We start from the raw sequence: 18,793 nt of genomic DNA, 5'->3' as shown, positions 1-18,793 counted from the left end.
TCTTTTGTTCTCTTTTCCCCCACCTCCGTGATATTTGCTTAAAACCTATTACTTTTCTAACCTTTGCCAGTTCTGAAGAAAGGTCACAGACCTGAAACATTAACTCTGCTTCTCTCTCCACAGATGCTGACAGACCTGCAGAGTATTTCCAGCACTTTCTGTTTTTCTTTCGTGCCTCCTTAAACTTCTTTCCCTATCCACTTAACCCTTACCTCTAACAAGAAGTACCAGGAGCTCATCTCCATGATCGAGATGATCAATTCAGCAGCTTCTTCCACTTCCCTCTGCCCACTAAATTAAACTTCCTCAAACGCCATCCCCACCCTAGCCTTGTAGCTTATTTTTTCTAGTTTCACCCCATCTCTTTTAAGGGTTACTCCTCGCCCTTTCAACGTCATCTCCACTAAACTCCTGATCACCGTCTGGCACCTATTTTAGTTGACATCGCAAATAGTTGTTTTAGATTGGCTCAGTTGGTATCACATCCTCCTTTGAGTCAGAAAATTGTGGCATCACATCCCACTCAAAAATATGATTATGTAATTCATGATGACACATTAGTATAACATGGAGAAGTTCTGTCTTTCAGATTATAAACCCCTGCCTGCCTATTGAACAATCCCATGGGGCTATTCAAAGAAAGGTACGTAATTCTGTAGGGGTCCTAGTCAACACTCATCCTTCAACCAACATCATTAAAACAGATTAACTGGTTATTTATCTCATTATAGGTCCTTGTTTTATGCAAATTGGCTGTCGTGCTTGCGGAAAAACAATAGTGTTTAACTTTAAATGTAATTCATTGGCTGTGAAGTGCTTTGGGATGTCCTCAGGCTATGTTTCCTGATACCAGATAATTTCTTCTTCCTGATTTGTAGTCAGGGGTGAGGAATTTGGATGAATGCATTGACCCTATCATTGACCTCATTCCATGCGTCTTGCACTTGTGCTTTTATTGGAGTTTGGCTTCCAATCTCAAATAGGACCACCCTGCTTTAGCGCACATCCAGCAGCAGGATCTCCAATTGTTCATCATCAAAAGTAGCTGTGTGTCCACCTATTTTCACTGTACCATTGTGAACAATGTGTGTAATTATTTTTTTCTTCTCCTGTTTGGAACTCTCACCAGCTGGTTGTGGCTATGAGAAATTTGGGAAGCTGCTATGCACAATTTTCTGACTACTCTATTTTCATCGTAGTCACTGAGTTTCTGATACACACTTCCTGCCAGCAGCATAAAATCATCAAATCACCCCCAATTAGTCAACTTTGTCTGCCATCACACTTGCCCTTTAATGATGGGTTGGAGGCCAAGAAGAGTTGACATCTTGTTGGATTTTACGCTTCCCTGCCAAGTGTCCTATGAACCCATGTCCCTGGGCAAGTTTTGCATTTGCTGGTAGCCTACTTAAAACAGCAAAGTCAGTGCAAGCCATTCTCTGGGCTGCTGATGAATATGAGCTTGCACTATGGGTAATCTTGACCAATTTGTGGAAAATAGGGACACAACCATTATCATGGTTACCACTTAGCTTCAAACTATCAAGCTATCATTTTAATATTACATTTTTGTAAATTTGCTTTTAATCTTATTTTTCTTTCACTCGTTGAAAAAAATGTTTCTCGGGTTCTTTTAATGTCTTATACCAGTTTTTCCACATTGTATGCTTTCATTTTTTTTCTTCCTTTCACTCTTGTTTATTTGTTTTGCCTCCTTTGACTTTAGTCTCCTTCTTTGCTTATATTTTATGTATTTCCTTCTTTGAGTATTTCTCCTGTTTCTATTGATCTCAGTTTCCTTTCTTCTCACTATTTTTACTTCTATTCAATGTCTGCATCCAGAAGTTCCTATTTTACAAAGATTTATTGACACTGTATCAAATGAAGATTGTCTGATTATCACAAAAAATCTACATTAAAACAACACAACATAGCAATAACTTCAGTCCATGCTTAAATATTATTTTTCACTGGAGACTGATGTGACAAAAAGCTCTATATGAAAAGTATAACACCACAGTGATGTGATGTGCTTTTGTAAGCTCAGGATTTTAAGAATCTTGAAGTAACACCTGTACTATCCAGAATAAATTAACATGCTGAAACTAAAATTTCTCATGTTGATCATTTTAACAAAAACGTCAAACTGAGTACAAAACGGGGTACTCTGTTTTGTATTTGCACTGATTTTTTCCAGTAAATTTGTGACAAGAAGAATTTCACCCCTTTTGTTTCCAGTGGCTAATGAGAGCTGAATCAGGAAACAAAAATCAAATAGCACAATAAACTTCAAATGACTTACTTAGCATTTTCCACAGTAAATCCTGCATGGTTCATGAAGTTGGAACAAAGAGCAGGAATTTTCTCCGCTGCTTCACCTTAACTTTGCCAGAAATGCAGAGAAAACCCTGCTTGTGTGTAAACGGGGTTTCCGCTACATTTCTGATGTAACTGCAGTGGCAGAATAAGAACAGCTATGGGGAAATTTTATTGATTTAAAATTTACTCGATGATGTGGTTGCCAAAAAGGTAGGGGTCACCATCATATTCATTACAGCAATTTAACAGTGTCCCATTAGCCAACTTACCTCATGCCCCCCTGCTTCTGATAAGATCACCCTGCAGTAAAAAAGGTAAATAAGGAACTGGGTTGCATTAGCAGATGGACAAAGCAGAAATCAAAAGAGCTTATGCTCTTGCTGTATCTGCTTTGATCAGACTGCATCTTGAGTTCTGTGTGCAGTTCAGGTCACCTCAAAGGAAGGATATTATTACATTGGAGATGGCATGGAAGAATAAGCAAATGATTCTGGCTCTCAGGAATTTAAGTTATGAGGAAACATTGAGAAAGTTGGCCATTTACTTTGGAAAAGTGAAAAAAAATTAGTCATAACAACACCAACAACTTGCATTTATCTTTCTTTCTTTGGCCTCCTTGTCTCGGGAGACAATGGGTAAGTGCCTGGAGGTGGTCAGTGGTTTGTGAATCAGTGTCTGGAGTGGCTATAAAGGCCAATTCTAGAGTGACAGACTCTTCCACAGGTACTGCAGATAAAATTGGTTGTCGGGGCTGTTACACAGTTGGCTCTCCCCTTGCGCTTCTGTCTTTTTTCCTGCCAACTGCTAAGTCTCTTTGACTCGCCACACTTTAGCCCCGCCTTTATGGCTGCCCACCAGCTTTGGCAATCACTGGCAACTGACTCCCACGACTTGTGATCAATGTCACAGGACTTCATGTCGCGTTTCCAGACATCTTTAAAGCGGAGACATGGATGGCTGGTGGGTCTGATACCAGTGACGAGCTCGCTGTGCAATGTGTCCTTGGGGATCCTGCCATCTTCCATGCGGCTCACATGGCCAAGCCATCTCAAGCGACGCTGGCTCAGTAGGGTGTATATGCTGGGAATGTTGGCCGCTTTGAGGACTTCTGTGTTGGAGATACGGTCCTGCCATCTGATGCAAAGGATTCTCCGGAGGCAGCGAAGATGGAATGAATTGAGACGTCGCTCTTGGCTGACATACGTTGTTCAGGCCTCGCTGCCGTAGAGCAAGGTACTGAGGACACAGGCTTGAAACACTCGGACTTTTGTGTTCTGTGTCAGTGCGCCATTTTCTCACACTCTCTTTGCCAGTCTGGACATAGCAGTGGAAGCCTTTCCCATGTACTTGTTGATTTCTGCATCGAGAGACAGGTTACTGGTGATAATTGAGCCTAGGTAGGTGAACTCTTGAACCACTTCCAGAGTGTGGTCGCCGATATTGATGGATGGAGCATTTCTGACGTCCTGTCCCATGATGTTCGCTTTCTTGAGGCTGACGGTTAGGCCAAATTCATTGCAGGCAGCCGCAATCCTGTCGATGAGTCTCTGCAGACACTCTTCAGTGTGAGATGTTAATGCAGCATCGTCAGCAAAGAGGAGTTCCCTGATGAGGACTTTCTGTACTTTGGTCTTCGCTCTTAGGCGGGCAAGGTTGAACAATCTGCCACCCGATCCTGTGTGAAGGAAAATTCCTTCTTCTGAAGACATGAACGCATGTGAGAGCAGCAGGGAGAAGAAGATCCCAAACAGTGTAGGTGCGAGAACACAGCCCTGTTTCACGCCACTCAGGATAGGAAAGGGGTCTGATGAGGTGCCGCTATGCTGAATTGTGCCTTTCATATTGTCATGGAATGAGGTGATGATACTTAGTAGCTTTGGTGGGCATCCGATCTTTGCTAGTAGTCTGAAGAGACCACGTCTGCTGACGAGGTCAAAGGCTTTGGTGAGATCAATGAAAGCAACGTAGAGGGGCATCTGTTGTTCGCGGCATTTATATAGCACCTTTAACATAATAAATCATCCCAAGACATTTCAAAGTAATGATATTAAACAAAATTTGACATCAAGCCACATAAGGAGATATTAGAACAGGTGACCAAAAGCCTGGTCAAAGAGGAAGGAGGTAATTTTTGGTAGTGCGTTCAGGTGTGAAAGATTCTCTGAGATGGCCAAGTTGAGGTCTCGAACAGGTTTAGCACACATTTAGGCTAAGACAGTATCTTGGTAAAGGAGTAGAAACCTGCGCTAGGAATAGCCACCTGTGTTGCGTTGTTGTGTTTGTATTAGTAGCGTTGTAGGGCATTCTAGAGGAAGTCTCAGACTCCAGTAAAGGTAAAATCACAACATCTTATTATTTACAGTTACTATGGACACTCGTCACAAGCCACTTAAGCTAGCATCCTTCATGCTGCTATAACTTCTTCTCAAGCCTATCTCATGTGACTGATACATCATCGCTTGTACAGTGAGAGGGGTCTCTCTCATTGTCTTCGGTATTAACCCTTTACATTAGGGTTGTCCAACCTTTTTGCGTGGAGGGCCACATTCCAATTTTTGTCTTACATAGGGGTCTGGTGAGACAATTTCAGAACAATAAAGGCATTACAATTTATCTTACTATTATTCAAAACAATGACAAATGTACCTTTTTGTGAAGAAGCTTTAAATGAGATGAATAATTTATCGAATAACTTTCTCATCACTATGTTGGCCACTGATTTAGTGAGATACCTGGCATTTTTTTGCTTGCACTAGTAGTCAATGTTTGCCCGCATACTTGATGTAGCAATGCAATTCTGTCAGGAGTAATCTTGATCGCTCTCTCTCCCTTTCTCTCTCTGTGTCTCTTGCCCTCTCTCCTGTGCCCCCCGTTTCTGTGTTGTCCCCCCCCTCGTCGTCCTCGCTCTGTGTTCCCCTGTCACCCATTTTCTCTCTCCCTCCCTCTCTCTCTCTGTGCCCCCTCTCTCTCCATCCCCCCCACTCTCTCTCGCTCCAGCCCCCCCTCAGCCCCCCCTTGCTCTCTCCGACCTCCCTCTCTCTCTGTCCCCCTTCTCTCTCCATCCCCCCTTTCCCTCCCTGTCCCCCTCTCTATCTCTCTCTCTGTTGCCCTCTCTCTCTCTCCCTCTCTGTTCCCACTCTCTCTCTCTCTGTACTCCTGCCCTTTCTCTGACAGTTGCAGAGAGCGGGAACACTCAGCAGATGCTTGGTCAGTTTTTTTAAAAAAGATGGCAATTCAGTTTCACAGTTAACAGTTGCTGACATTGGGAATAGCTGTTTCTCAACTTCAGATAGACTCGAAAGTTTTTGCCAGGCTTTTTGAAAAAAAGTCAGAACCCGCTGGAAAACCCCCATGTCTGTCTGAAGTTGGGAAGCAGCTTTCCCGATGTCAGCAACTGTCAGCTGTGAAACTGAATTGCCATCTTTTATAAAAGCTGCTCTGACAATGGGAAATTTCTCATCTCCAGTCACAGAGCCCTGGTGAAGATAAGGAATGGTTGGGGTACAATTTACATCTGTGGGCCAAATGGAAACCTTTGGTGGGCCTGATCCTGGCACGTGGGCCTTATGTTGGACAAACCTGCTTTACATCCTTATACTACATCTCCCCCCAAGTCTTTATCCAACATTTTTCCAAACATGCATGTATAAAGGCAGACAACTGGTACAGTTTTTATGGGCTGGTTGTGGCGGGGGAGGGGGGGGGAGGGCTCGGAAAATACCTCTGGGAAAGGCCCGCCACGAGCCTCGTTGCCATATTACCGAAGGCAGCAAGGCCTCATGGCGGTCCCCCGCCTCTCAGCGATGGGAGCCTAATTAAAATATTTTAATTTAGTCAAAGAAAGAAAGAAATACTTACCTCATTGCGACAGCCGTCCCACTATGATATTCAGGCTGGTTACTGGAACTCCCACGCTTTCTGATCTCCATTCAGAGATCCAAGGAGGAACACTGGTTGTGGAGGGGGGGGAAGCAGCTAATTTTTCAGGGCAGTGGGAGAGGGAACGGGGAAAACTAAAGTGATTGGTGGGGGGGATGGTGGGAAGGGGTTGAAGGTTAAATGTTTTAAACTTTGTGGAGGGAGGGTTGGGATTGCGAAATTAGTATTTTTGGAGGGAAAGGACAATTAATAAATTGATTAGTCATTGGGGGATGGGAGAGGGGATTGAAACTTTGAATACATTTTTCACTTTAATTTTCTCTCCCTTATGACTTTAAAAATTTAAATGATCCGGAAAGGCCTGAAGCCCTTTAAAAATGGTACCAGCGCCTGCACGGTGGCACCTGAGGCCATTGCTGGAGATGGAGTGCCCGCCCCCTCTACCTCATTGTGGACGGGACGACCGCCCCGGCCATGTAAATGAGCTGCCGTGCCAAATATCGCAACGGCTCTGCGGAGCACTTCTCGTGCATGCGCCGCGCCATTGTTGAAACTCGCTGTCGAACTTGGTGTCGAGCTGAAGAAATTCTGCTCATATATGTCTTACACAATAAAGAATTTTCTTTACTGAGTAGGAATGCATGTTTTCAACTGCAGTTGATTGAAAAGGTAGCCGAAGTCAAGCAAACAAAGGTAAACGATTCCTTGTACATTTATGACTTCTCTCCTACTCTCTCTCTCCCCAAGTCTCTGACTTTACAGATTCAGTCTCATCGGAGGTTTGACAAGTCTCCCCAATCTAGTTGTAATCTGTCTGGGACAATCAGTAGTCTTCATAGGAAGTCTGGGTTGCTGACTAGATTTTTCATTTCTACAGGTTGCAGTATTTCGTTTGGTTTGAGTTTGTGCATTTTCATTTGGATCTTGCAGATGGATTACTGGCTCTTGTTTTTGCGGAATAGGAATGATATTCCTCCGATTCCATTGTATGTTCCCTTCCTTCGGTCGTACAACATACAATCGCTCATAGTCCTCGGGTTAATGGATCACTGTATCTTCTTGTTCCAAGGCACGTATCCAAACTTCTTGATCACTGCTTAATTTGCGTAAGCTTGTTCAAAGTGGTTAGCACTGCAGCCTCACAGCTCCAGGGACCCGGGTTCGATTCTGGGTACTGCCTGTGTGAAGTTTGCAAGTTCTCCCTGTGTCTGCGTGGGTTTTCTCCGGGTGCTCCGGTTTCCTCCCACAAGCCAAAAGACTTGCAGGTTGATAGGTAAATTGGCCATTATAAATTGTCACTAGTATAGGTAGGTGGTATGGAAATATAGGGACAGGTGGCGATGTTTGGTAGGAATATGGGATTAGTGTAGGATTAGTATAAATGGGTGGTTGATGGTCAGCACAGACTCGGTGGGCCGAAGGGCCTGTTTCAGTGCTGTATCTCTAATCTAATCTAATCATAATCTAATCTAAAATCTCCTATTGTATTTCCGGGTTTGTTTCATTCTGTAGGAGTTTTCTCTTTCTTGAATTTTCTCGTAGTCTTGAGTCTTCAATCTAGGCATTAATTGTTGAGGCAATACTGAAAGCTGTGTTCTTAACTTCCTTCCCATTGGTAATTCTGCTGGTGATAATCTGCACAGCAGTGGCATTGAACGATAAACTAGGAGTGAGATAGGAGGATCTTCATTTTTCTTGGGTCAAGATTTTATGGTTCTCATGCCTCGTTCTTCCTCGCCATTGGACTGTGGATACCGCGGTGAGCTTGTAAGATGCTGAAAGCCCATCTTCATGGCAAACTGAGTAAACATTTAGTCGCGAACTATGATCCGTTGTCTGATAATATTTCATCCAGAATCCCGTGTGTCGCGAAGATGTCCGTAAGGATTTCGATAACTACTTCGGTGGTCATAGAATGTAATTGTCGGACTTCCAACCACCTGGAAAAGTAGTTGGTAATGATGATATATGACTTCCCACCAAACATGAATAAATCCATGCCTAGCCTTTGCCAAGGTCTAGTTTGAAATTGGACAGTCAACAGCAGTTCGCACTGTTCTCATGATGGATGATCTATGATTGCCCTCTAATGCATCAGCTGACGATTGGAAGGAATTGTTTACCTTTGTTTGCTTGGCTTCAGCTACCTTTTCAATCAACTGCAGTTGTAAGCATGCATTCCTGCTCAGTAAAGAAAACTCTTGATTGTGTATGACCTATAAGGTCCAGTTGTCTTCCTTTATGCTGAAGAGTTGCTTGGAGTTTAACTTTTACTCACAGTTCTGTCCTGCCTGGACCATGCAACTGTCTGTCGGTTGCAGGTAATGTCTTTTCACACAATTGGTCAGTCATTACCATGTGTCAAGGTTAAAATTTGTGAGGTGTACATTCATGTAGATGTCTGCTGTCCAGAAATCTTGGTCTGGATTGCTGATTTCTCCCAAGAACTCTCCAGGTTCTTTGTCTTGTGTGTATTGCTGCACTTGATTCACTGCTGTTTGTGTGACGCTTTGTACCTTTAAGCAAAGAAATTTTACTGTGGCACCTCTTCCTATAGTGTCCAGTATTTCCATACTTAAAACACTCAGCTTTACTTGCTGGGCACTGCTCTCGTCTGTGGGTCTTCTTGGCTCTATAACGTTGGCAATGTTTTCCAATGTCATGCGCCTTCTCACCTGTATGTTTTTTCTATTCCTCAAAGTATTTCACTGGCTTTGGCTTAACCAGTTGGAAGGGCATTGGGCTCCTTCTCATCCACGGCTTGTCTTCAATGCGTAAGATGTACCTATTCTGTTTGAATACTTCAGCCTGTCTTACAATTTGAATGGCCTTTTCCAGTGTAAAGTCTTCCTTGGATTGCAACAGGTCTGACAAGGATTCATCTGCTATTCCGTTGACTAACCTGTTTCTGATGAGTTCTGCCTTTAATTTACCGTGTTCACAATCTTCTGCCAATTTATATAAATCATTAATATAGGAGTCTACAGTTTCGCTAATCATCTGCGCTGGCTTGTTAAATTTGGCTCTTTCCAGGATTTTATTGGCATGGAGATGAAAGTATTCATCAAAGGCTTGGAGTACCTCTTTGAATTTGTCGGTGGCCTCGCTGATTCCTTGTCGGACTATTATGTTGTCAGCAATCGCACCTACTGAACATTTTTGTATGGAGTTGTGAAGCAATTCAAAACCTTAGGAACCTTTTTCTCCAGGATATCTAATTGTGAATCTGATTGGCTCGCGCTTGATTCTGGAAACTCTCAGGCATTCCCAATTTTAGACCCATATCCAGGGCCACTCAGCTCCAGACCTCAATATAGCCTTGGTTCAAACATGGACAAAAGAGCTGAACTCCAGAGGTGAGGTGAGGGTGACTGCCCTTGACATCAAGGCAGCATTTGACTGAATATAGCATCAACGAGGCCAAGCAAAATTGGAGTCAATTGGAATCAGTGGGAAAACTCCCCGCTGGTTGGAGTCATACCTAGCACAAAGGAAGATGGTTGTGGTTGTTGGAGGTTAATCATCTCAGCTCCAGGACATCACTGCAGGAGTTCCTCAGGGTAGTTCCTAGGCCCAACCATCTTCAGATGCTTCATCAATGACCTTCCCCACCCCATCATAAGTGGGGATGTTGGCTGATGATTGCACAATGTTCAACATCATTCGCAACTCCTCAGATACTGAAGCAGTCCATGCAGAAATGCAGCAAGACATGGACAATATCCAGGGTTGGGCTTATAAGTGGCAAGTAACATTCACGCCACACAAGTGCCAGGCAATGACCATCTCCAACAAGAGCAAATCTAACCATCTCCCCATGACATTCAATGGCATTACGAACACTTAATCCCCCACTATCAACATCCTGGTGCTTACCATTGACCAGAAACTGAACTGGAGTAGCCATATAAATACCATGGCTGCAAGAGCAGGTCAGAAGCTAGGAATCCTGTGGCGAAGAACTCACCCCAGAGCCTGACCACCATCTACAAGGCGTAAATCAGAAGTGTGATGGAATACTCTCCACCTGCCTGGATGTAAAGGCCTGCTCTGGTCTGCAAATGAGACTCAACCCAAGCCCGACAGAACCCCATCCGACCCCGAGCCCAACACGGCCCGAGTCCCTCCATTTTGTCCCGCGCCCGACCCGACCCGACCATCAGTTAACCTACCTTCCATTTTTCACTTTGTTCCTTACCTGCACAAGCTTAAAATAACTGTAGCAAAACCACCTTTAAAGTCCAAAAATCAAATTAACATTAAAGTCACTTACTTGAGGTGGTGATAGAACGTGTCCAATCTGGTCCGACCTGACCCAAGCCTGAAAGCTGGACCCAGAAGTGCGATCCAACCTGACCCGAACCCGACACGTGTCGTCGGGTCCCATTGGGTTTGGGTCGGGTAGCAGGCCTTTACCAGGATGAGTGCAGCTCCAACAACACTGAAGAAGCTCAACACCACCCAGGTCAAAGCAGCCTGCTTGATTGGCACCCTGTCCACAAACATTCACTTCCTCCACCACTGACGCACACTGGCAGCAGTGTGTATCACCTACAAGATGCACTGCAGCAACGCACAAAGGCTATTCAGGCAGCACCTTCCAAACCTGCGACCTCTATCACCTAGAAGGACAAGGGCGGCAGATGCATGGGAATACCATCACCTGCAAGTTCCCCTCCAGACCACACACGATCCTGACTTGGAACTATATCGCCATTCTTTCACTGTCAATGGGTCAAAATCCTGGAACTCCCTTCCTAACAGCACTGTGGGTGTATCTACCCCACATGGACTGCAACGGTTTAACAAGGCAGCTCACCACCACCTTCTCATGGGCAATTAGGGATGGGCAATAATGCTGGCCTGCCCAGTGACACCCACATCCCATGAAACGCATAAAATAAATTGCTTTCTTAATAGACGTTTTAGAGTGCTCCATTTTAGGAAAATCTGCTTGTTTTTTCAGGCTTGGTTGCTTTATTGGAGGTCCCCAGCTGTTTTTTTTTAGAGTTCCCTGATCTTTTAATAGGCTTTTCTATGGTTTTCCCCTTTTTTTGATAATTTCACTGTTTTTTCTGGCTTGGTTGCCTTAATGGAGGTTCCAAGCTGTTTGAGAGCTCCCCACTGTTTGAATAGGGTTTTCTCGGGTTTTCCCCTTTCTTTGAGAAATGCAGTTTGTTTTTTTTTCAGGCTTGGCTGCCTTAATGGAGGTGTTCCTGTGGTTTTCGGGGGTTTCTCACAATTCTCAGAAGTTCCCGTGGTTTTCGGGGATTTGCCAGCATTTTCCCAGCATTTTTTTGTAACTTTCTGAGCACAATGCCTTTAGAAAAGTACCACAAGCTTTTCAAAGGTTTTTAATGTGATTCCCGACCATTGGTATTGTGACTCACCCGATCGCTGCATTCTACTTGCAGACTACCATGCTTCTGTTCTGTGGTGCAGCCTATATTTCTGTGCTCTGGCTCACCACAGCTGTGGAGCTCTCCACAGCCTCTTCTGCAGGTAAGTAGTCTTCTTACTGTATCAGGACAGTATTTATTTTTAAGTTTCTCTGTTGTTCACCTGGTGTTTCTTCCAAAGGTAAAAAGATCTTCAAATTCTCCTGGTCACTTTCACCGCTGTTTACCATTGCAACCATGTTGTTGGGTTTATATTTGTAGCATTGTAGGACATTTTAAAGAAAGTCTTAGACTCAGTTAAAGGTTAACTAACAACTGTCATGCAGGCCCCCACCTGCCAAGGATGAGGCATTATTAATTTCGCCACATGGAAAGTAAATTTCAAATTGTTGCTGGGAAGGAGAGAAGGCCTGTTATAAGGACTGCCAGACCTTGGCTGGAAAAAAAGACACTTGCATATTAACAGACAGTACTTGGAAAGGACAAAGGACAATTCACTGACATGCAATGCACAGAGCCAAGACATGGTCAGTGCAGTTCGTCACATGACTAACCTGCTTGGCAACCTGGGGGTTTCGGTATTGTAGAACTTGAACTGCGAGCTTGCAGAAAGCAGAATGCTCCTGTCTGTCCAAAACCCACTGAAGACACATGAACCCCAAGAGAGAAAAGTCTCCTACAGCGAACAAGGTTTAAGAAGAATACTGGACCCCAACGAAAAGCAAGATCTACCTACAATCAAGGACTCTACAGCGATCTGGAAGCACAGTAACAAAAAAACCCTCTTCAGAGGTTGCCTCAAACTTTTCCACTTTATTTTTTTGTCTGCACTTTCTGTCCCTATCTGCATGTGTGTATCATGTATGCATGCGATGATGGGCACGTCGTGTATCCGTAGGTGTTAACCGAATTAGAGTTTAAGTTTAAGTTGAATAAATTTCACTGCCCTTCTTTAAACCTGTGAAAACCTGTTGTGCTGGTTTCTTTGCCTTATAATTGGAAGGCGGTGAACAAGGATTCACCAAAGTGGAGCTAAAATCACAGTGTGTTTAAAAATAAACCCTGTTACAGTAAGACCAGGTGAAGGCTTAAAGGGAACCCTAGACCTCTTTCTCACCTGGTCATAACAGAGATCTGGGGGCTACCATCCGGAATTGACCCACAGACAAACGAGAGAAATTGGAAGTGGGAAGCCAAATTGTTCCCAAACAAAAAAGAGCACGTTTTCAATACAGGTTTTCCTATGGTTGCATGTGATTAAACACTAACATGCCTGCGACTGAAGCTAGTAGCTCTCCAAGCCAGGGTGAATTAACTTGGTATAAGTTAAAAGCACTGTTTATCGAGGAGTTGAGGAAAATGGCTGAGCAGTGTGGGATCACTGTACGTGGCAAGGCTAGGACGTCTGAACTCCTAAGGCTAGTGGCCAACCATTTTTCCTTTGAATCTGAAAAAGCAATAACAGGATTAGAAGCAGACTCTGACAGGCTATTGCTAGCAAAGATACAATTGGAACAGAGGAAACTTGATTTAGAGGAGAGGGAGAAAGAAAGAGCCTTCCAGAAGAAACGTGAAGAAAATGAAAGGCAGGTGACGGAGAGAGAAAGAATATTCTGGAACGAATGTGAAGAAAGAGAGCTGAAGTGGCTTGAGTTAACTAGGGGGCGACAGAGTAATCAGAGTGAAAGCATGGCCAACATGGAGAAGCATAATTCAGGGCTGGTACAAAATTGTTAACACTACTTCAATTAATTCCAAAATTCAATGAGGACGATGTAGAAGAATTTTGTGTCCTTTAAGAAACTGGCAAGGCAGCTAAAATAGCCAGCTGAGACCTGGTCTCTTTTACTACAAAGCAAGCTAACTGGAAAAGCCCATGAGGTTTATTCCCTGTTGCCAGATGAGAGTTCATCAAATTATGAACTGACCAAAAATGCTATCCTCGGGGCATATGAATGAGTACCTGAAGCCTATTGCCAAATGTTTAGAACCCTCAAGAAGCTAGCTAATCAAACTTATCTGGAGTTTGAAAGAAGTAAGCAGCTGGCTTTTGACCAGTGGCTGAGGACTCTTAAAGTACAGCTCAGCTATGAGAATCTCAGAGAAGTAATTCTGTTAGAGGAATTTAAACACTGTCTCCCACTCTCCATAAAGATCCATGTAGAGGAGCAGTGGGATCAGAGAGCCCCCCAGGCGGCCGTTCTGGCCAATGAGCTTGCTTTAATTTATAAGTCGTTTTCCCAGGGCAGAAGCTTTCCTAACGACAAATACGAAAAGGAGGTCCTGGGAAAGAACAAAGAACAAACAAAGAACAGTACAGCACAGGAACAGGCCATTCGGCCCTCCAAGCCTGCACCGATCTTGATGCCTGCCTAAACTAAAACCTTCTGCACTTCCGGGGTCCGTGTCCCTCTATTCCCATCCTATTCATGTATTTGTCAAGATGTCTCTTAAACGTCTCTATGGTACCTGCTTCCACCACCTTCCCCGGCAGCAAGTTCCAGGCACTCACCACCCTCTGTGTAAAGAACTTGCCTCGCACATCCCCTCTAAACTTTGCCCCTCTCACCTTAAACCTATGTCCCCTAGTAACTGATTCTTCCACCCTGGGAAAAAGCTTCTGACTAAAGGAAAGCAGTAGACACAGGGGGCCCTCATCCAGCCAAAAAGGAAGGTGCTGTGAGCAAGAGTGAGACCCGGAGACCTGTGTGCTTCCATTGTAATAAGGCAGGGCATTTAACAGCTGACCACTGGAAACTAAATGGGAAACCAGTAGGGTTAATCAGGGCACACCCGCTCAGTGAAGACAAGAACCTGACAGAAAGCACAGCAGAACAAGCTGTGCCTTTAACTGCAGTATGAGTGAGACCCAGGAAGCTTACTACTGCAAGTGCAGGAAAAGTTAGTAGGATTCCTGAACGTTATCAGGGTTTGTGTCTGAAGGGAAAGTAACCCCATACCCATCAAGTGGGGCAAGTAAGCCCATAGTAATTCTCAGGGACACAGGGGCCACTCGATCCCTTTTACTGGGAAAAGGCCTGACCTTTCCCCCAGAGAGTGCAGTAAACTCCAGAATCATGGTGAATGGTATTGGAGGGCAGTGTATGCCTGTACCTTTACACCGGGTGCAGCTGGAGTGCGGCTTAGTTTCAGGACTGGTAACTGTAGGGATTGTCCCTAGTTTCCTTGTGGACAAGGTTGACCTGCTCTTAGGTAATGATCTGGTTGGGGTGAAAGTGGTAGACCCCTCAATACTGAAAGACAGACTGCGGGAGGTCAGAGAGACAGGGCTGTGGCAGGAGACGGACCCCTGCAGCTTTAATAGGTTTTATGATTCATGAATGAATCGGAATGAATGAGAGAAATGCATGGTTTACTGCATCTTATATTTTCTCTCAGCCCTTTTAATGGAATTTGCTTTTCTCAAATCTGATTTCATTCCCCTGGGTGTGGAGGTGTCATGCAGGCCCCCACCTGCCAAGGATGAGGCATTATTAATTTTGCCACATGGAAATTAAATTTCAAATTGTTGCTGGGAAGAAGGGAAGGCCTGTTACAAGGACTGCCAGACCTTGGCTGGAAAAAATACGTTTGTATATTAACAGACAGTACTTGGAAAGGACAAAGGACCATTCCCTGACATGCAATAGACAAAACCAAGACATGGTCAGACCAGTTAGGTCTGGGGGTTTCTGAACTGTAGAATTTGAACTGAGAACCTGCAGAAAGCAGAATGCCTCTTGACTGAAGAAGACCTCCTGTCTGTCTGTCTGTCTGCTCCCATCTCTTTCTCGTGGAACTCCAAAACACACTGAAGATACATGAACCCCAAGAGAGAAAAGTCTCCTACAGTGAACAAGGTTTAAGAAAAATACTGGGCCCCAACGAAAGGCAAGATCGACCTACAATCAAGGACTCTATAGTGAGCTCGAACTACAGTAACAAAAAACCCTCTTCAGAGATTGCCTCAAACTTTTCCACTTTATTTTTTCTTTCACTCTTTCTGTTCCTATCTGCATGTATGTATTGTGCATGCATGCTAGCATGGGCGTGTCGTATATCCATTGGCATTAACCGAATTAGAGGTTAAGTTTAATAAATTTCACTTTTCCCCGGCATTTTACAGGTCCTGCCACATCCTAGCCCATCATCTGGGGGCTGGTAATATCTTGCCCTTTATTTTACAATTGCACCAATTGTAACTTCAGCTTCAAATAACCTCATTGCAGAAGGATCTGGTAGAATAACAGTTCATATATACCACATCATCATACTGCTATCCTCTTTTGCCCAGATAAAATCTCGCAGGTCAATGGCAGATTCAGGTTGCACACAATTACCATTTTTACATTATGCCAATGCCAGTTATAAAGTCTACAGGCAAAGATGTGGCTATTGGTGCCCGTTTGACAATTGCCAAGGGAGAGTTAGATTACAAAAATTGCTTGAGGTAAATTCATACCAGGGCTACTCTAGAATGATCTTTATAATGTAAACCATTCTCAAAATAAGTAGGTGATGTGTCACATGAAATATTTAACACTGACAACAAGAAGATTCAATTTTTTATGTTGTAAAGCCTGAGACAAACAACAATGGGAATGACTGATTTGGACCTGTGATGTGCTTGAGAACTCTCCAATGTTTCATAACATTGCATAAGGAGCTTGACAGGAGAAAGCTTGGCAAGCACACACAATACCTAAAGCAACTGCACACACGCACAGTGCAATGCCAGGGGGATTCAGCTTCTACCAGAGGTCAATCTGTGTGCTGAATGATGAGTTCAATTGACTTAATCCTAAAGAACAATAGATTGTTTGTGTATCATTGTACAAACAGTATAATCCTTATGTGAGTAATGAAGTTGTGTGAAAAAAGTTCTCTGTAAGGAAGACTTTCATCTTTGCTTTCCAGTTAAAGGATTCTCACAGGTATCACAAGCCATTCAGACCAACACTTAAAAGCACATTAATCACTTTGATATATCATGCACATTCCACAGGCAGAGGCACTAACCTGTCTCCTTTGAAGAAATAGGTTTTACCAACATCTTCCCACCAAACTGCTGTGTCAATACCCTGGGAAGGCACTCCACTTCCTAGTTCCACCACATTTTGAGGATATCCTAACTCCAGCGTAGCTTCCTTAAAGACCCAGTACTTACTTCCTACAAGAAAATGATTTGTAACATTCATGATTTAGTTACATTGAGTAAATGATTAAGCTAAAAAAAAATCTTGAGTCCTAGGTATAACTGCGTCTTGTTAAAAAAGAGAACCTTCATTTTGCTGTTTGCAAGACATATTCAAAATTATGATAACTTATCCATTTGAAGCTTCAAAAGTACAGGATAGACTTGCACTTCCTTTGTTGTAGTGTTTACTGAACAGCTATTATTACCATAAACAAGGGTGACTAATAGACATTTGTGTATAATCAAGTATCTGCATTTTTGTCTTGTGCGTATGGTACAGCAACACACTTACACTGGAATAAAGACAAGTACAAAAATACAGAAAATAGATTAAGTCTTTTATCAGCTGTGAAGCTGATGCATATCAGACAGGAGGAGATTGTTCATCATGATAAGTGGAAGATGAAATTTAATGCAGAGAATTGTGAAATGATTCACTTTGGTAGGAAGAACAAAGAGAGGCAATATAAACTAAAGGGTACAATTCTAAAAGGGGTGAAGGAGCAGAGGGACCTGGGGATATACATAAACAAATCACTGAAGGTTGCATGGCAGGTTGAGAAAGCAGTTAATAAAGACATATGGGATCCTGGGCTTTATAAATAAAGGCATAGAGTACAAAAACAAGAAAGTTATGATAAACCTGTATAAAACACTGGTTTGGCCTCAACTGGAGTATGGTGTCCAGTTCTGGGCATCATTCTTACGGAAGGATGTTAAGGCATTGGAGAGGATGCAGAAAAGATGCACAAGAATGGTTTCAGGGATGAGGAACTTCAGTTATGTGGGTAGGTTGGAGGAGCTGGGTGTTCATAATCATGAGGCGTCTGGACAGAGTAGATATGGAGAAACTGGTCCCAAAAGCCGAAGGATCCAGAAACACCGGAGACTGATATAAGGTGATTGGCAAAAGAAGTAACAGTGTTATAAGGAAAAACTTTTTTATGCAGTGTGTGGCTAGGATCTGGAATGCACTGCTTGAGAGTCTGGTGAAGGCAAATTCAATCAAGGCCTTCAAAAGCAAACTGAATAATTATCGAACAAGAAAAGATTTGCAGGCCTGTGGAGAGTGGAACTAGATGAGTTGCTCATGTATACAACTGACAAGGATATGATAGGCTGAATGACTTTCTTCTGTACTGTAACCATTCTGTGATTTTATGAGTTGTGCAATGAGGCAATATCTTGCCCAAGGTTTTTCCTCACACATAATAATTGGGGAAGAACTGGAGCTTGGATCCTTTAGCTTCTACTGTTTTTACAGTAACTACAATGGGATTGTGATTCAGATGGCCCCATACAATGTATTAATATCTGAAAAGGTCTCAGTATGTGTTGGGGTGATATGGATATGTTACCATTTGTTGGTATGGACATTGTGTAGTTTGCCTCAGGTTTTCTATAGCAAGGCTCAAATTTTTAAAATTACAATAGAACATCACCTGTAATAAGGTATGGCAAACCATAAGGAACCAAAGTTTAGTTTAGTTTAGTTTAGTTTAGAGATACAGCACTGAAACAGGCCCTTAGGCCCACCGAGTCTGTGCCGACCATCAACCACCCATTTATACTAATCCTACACTAATCCCTATATTTCCCTACCACATACCTATACTAGGGGCGTCTCATTGCAACAAATTTTATGGATATCAACAAAGCTATCAAAAATGGTTATCAATCCATGAACCAAATCTTTCAGTGAGATGGGCTGTAAACTACCTTGACGCACAGAAATAATTTTTTCACTATAGCTAAAGTGGATAACTTCACCGAAACATAGGGCAGAATTTTCCCAGGCCCAGGTTAGGAGGCAAGTGGGGTGGGAAAGTCCCAGAAACTGATGTTAAGTTGGGGTCCTGACATGATCCTGTCCTTTTCTGGCTTTCCCCGGGACGGATTGAAAGAGAGCGGGAACCCCCTTGGATTTGTTGGGTAAATAATGAAGAGCTTGTTGAGGTTATTAAGAAGCAATTACGAGGTGTTTTAGCCCAGAATCCTG

At 43.3% G+C, this 18,793-nt stretch overlaps 1 protein-coding gene across 2 annotated transcripts in view; it reads right to left on the bottom strand.

Annotated features, from left to right (window-relative positions):
• The window catches only part of LOC137369913 (matrix metalloproteinase-16-like), a 306,491-nt gene that overhangs the window by 10,911 nt on the left and 276,787 nt on the right, over window positions 1-18,793 (bottom strand). For both annotated transcript variants that reach the window (XM_068031639.1, XM_068031640.1), the window contains one exon: window positions 16,617-16,767. In XM_068031639.1, the coding sequence (XP_067887740.1) occupies window positions 16,617-16,767 (151 nt within the window). The remainder of the gene's footprint in view (window positions 1-16,616; window positions 16,768-18,793) is intronic.

Source organism: Heterodontus francisci, chromosome 5, assembly GCF_036365525.1.
Source record: "Heterodontus francisci isolate sHetFra1 chromosome 5, sHetFra1.hap1, whole genome shotgun sequence".
In the NCBI taxonomy this organism is placed as follows: domain Eukaryota; kingdom Metazoa; phylum Chordata; class Chondrichthyes; order Heterodontiformes; family Heterodontidae; genus Heterodontus; species Heterodontus francisci.
The sequence above is the reverse complement of the archived record's forward strand: the minus strand, read 5'-3'. Positions and strand labels throughout refer to the sequence as shown.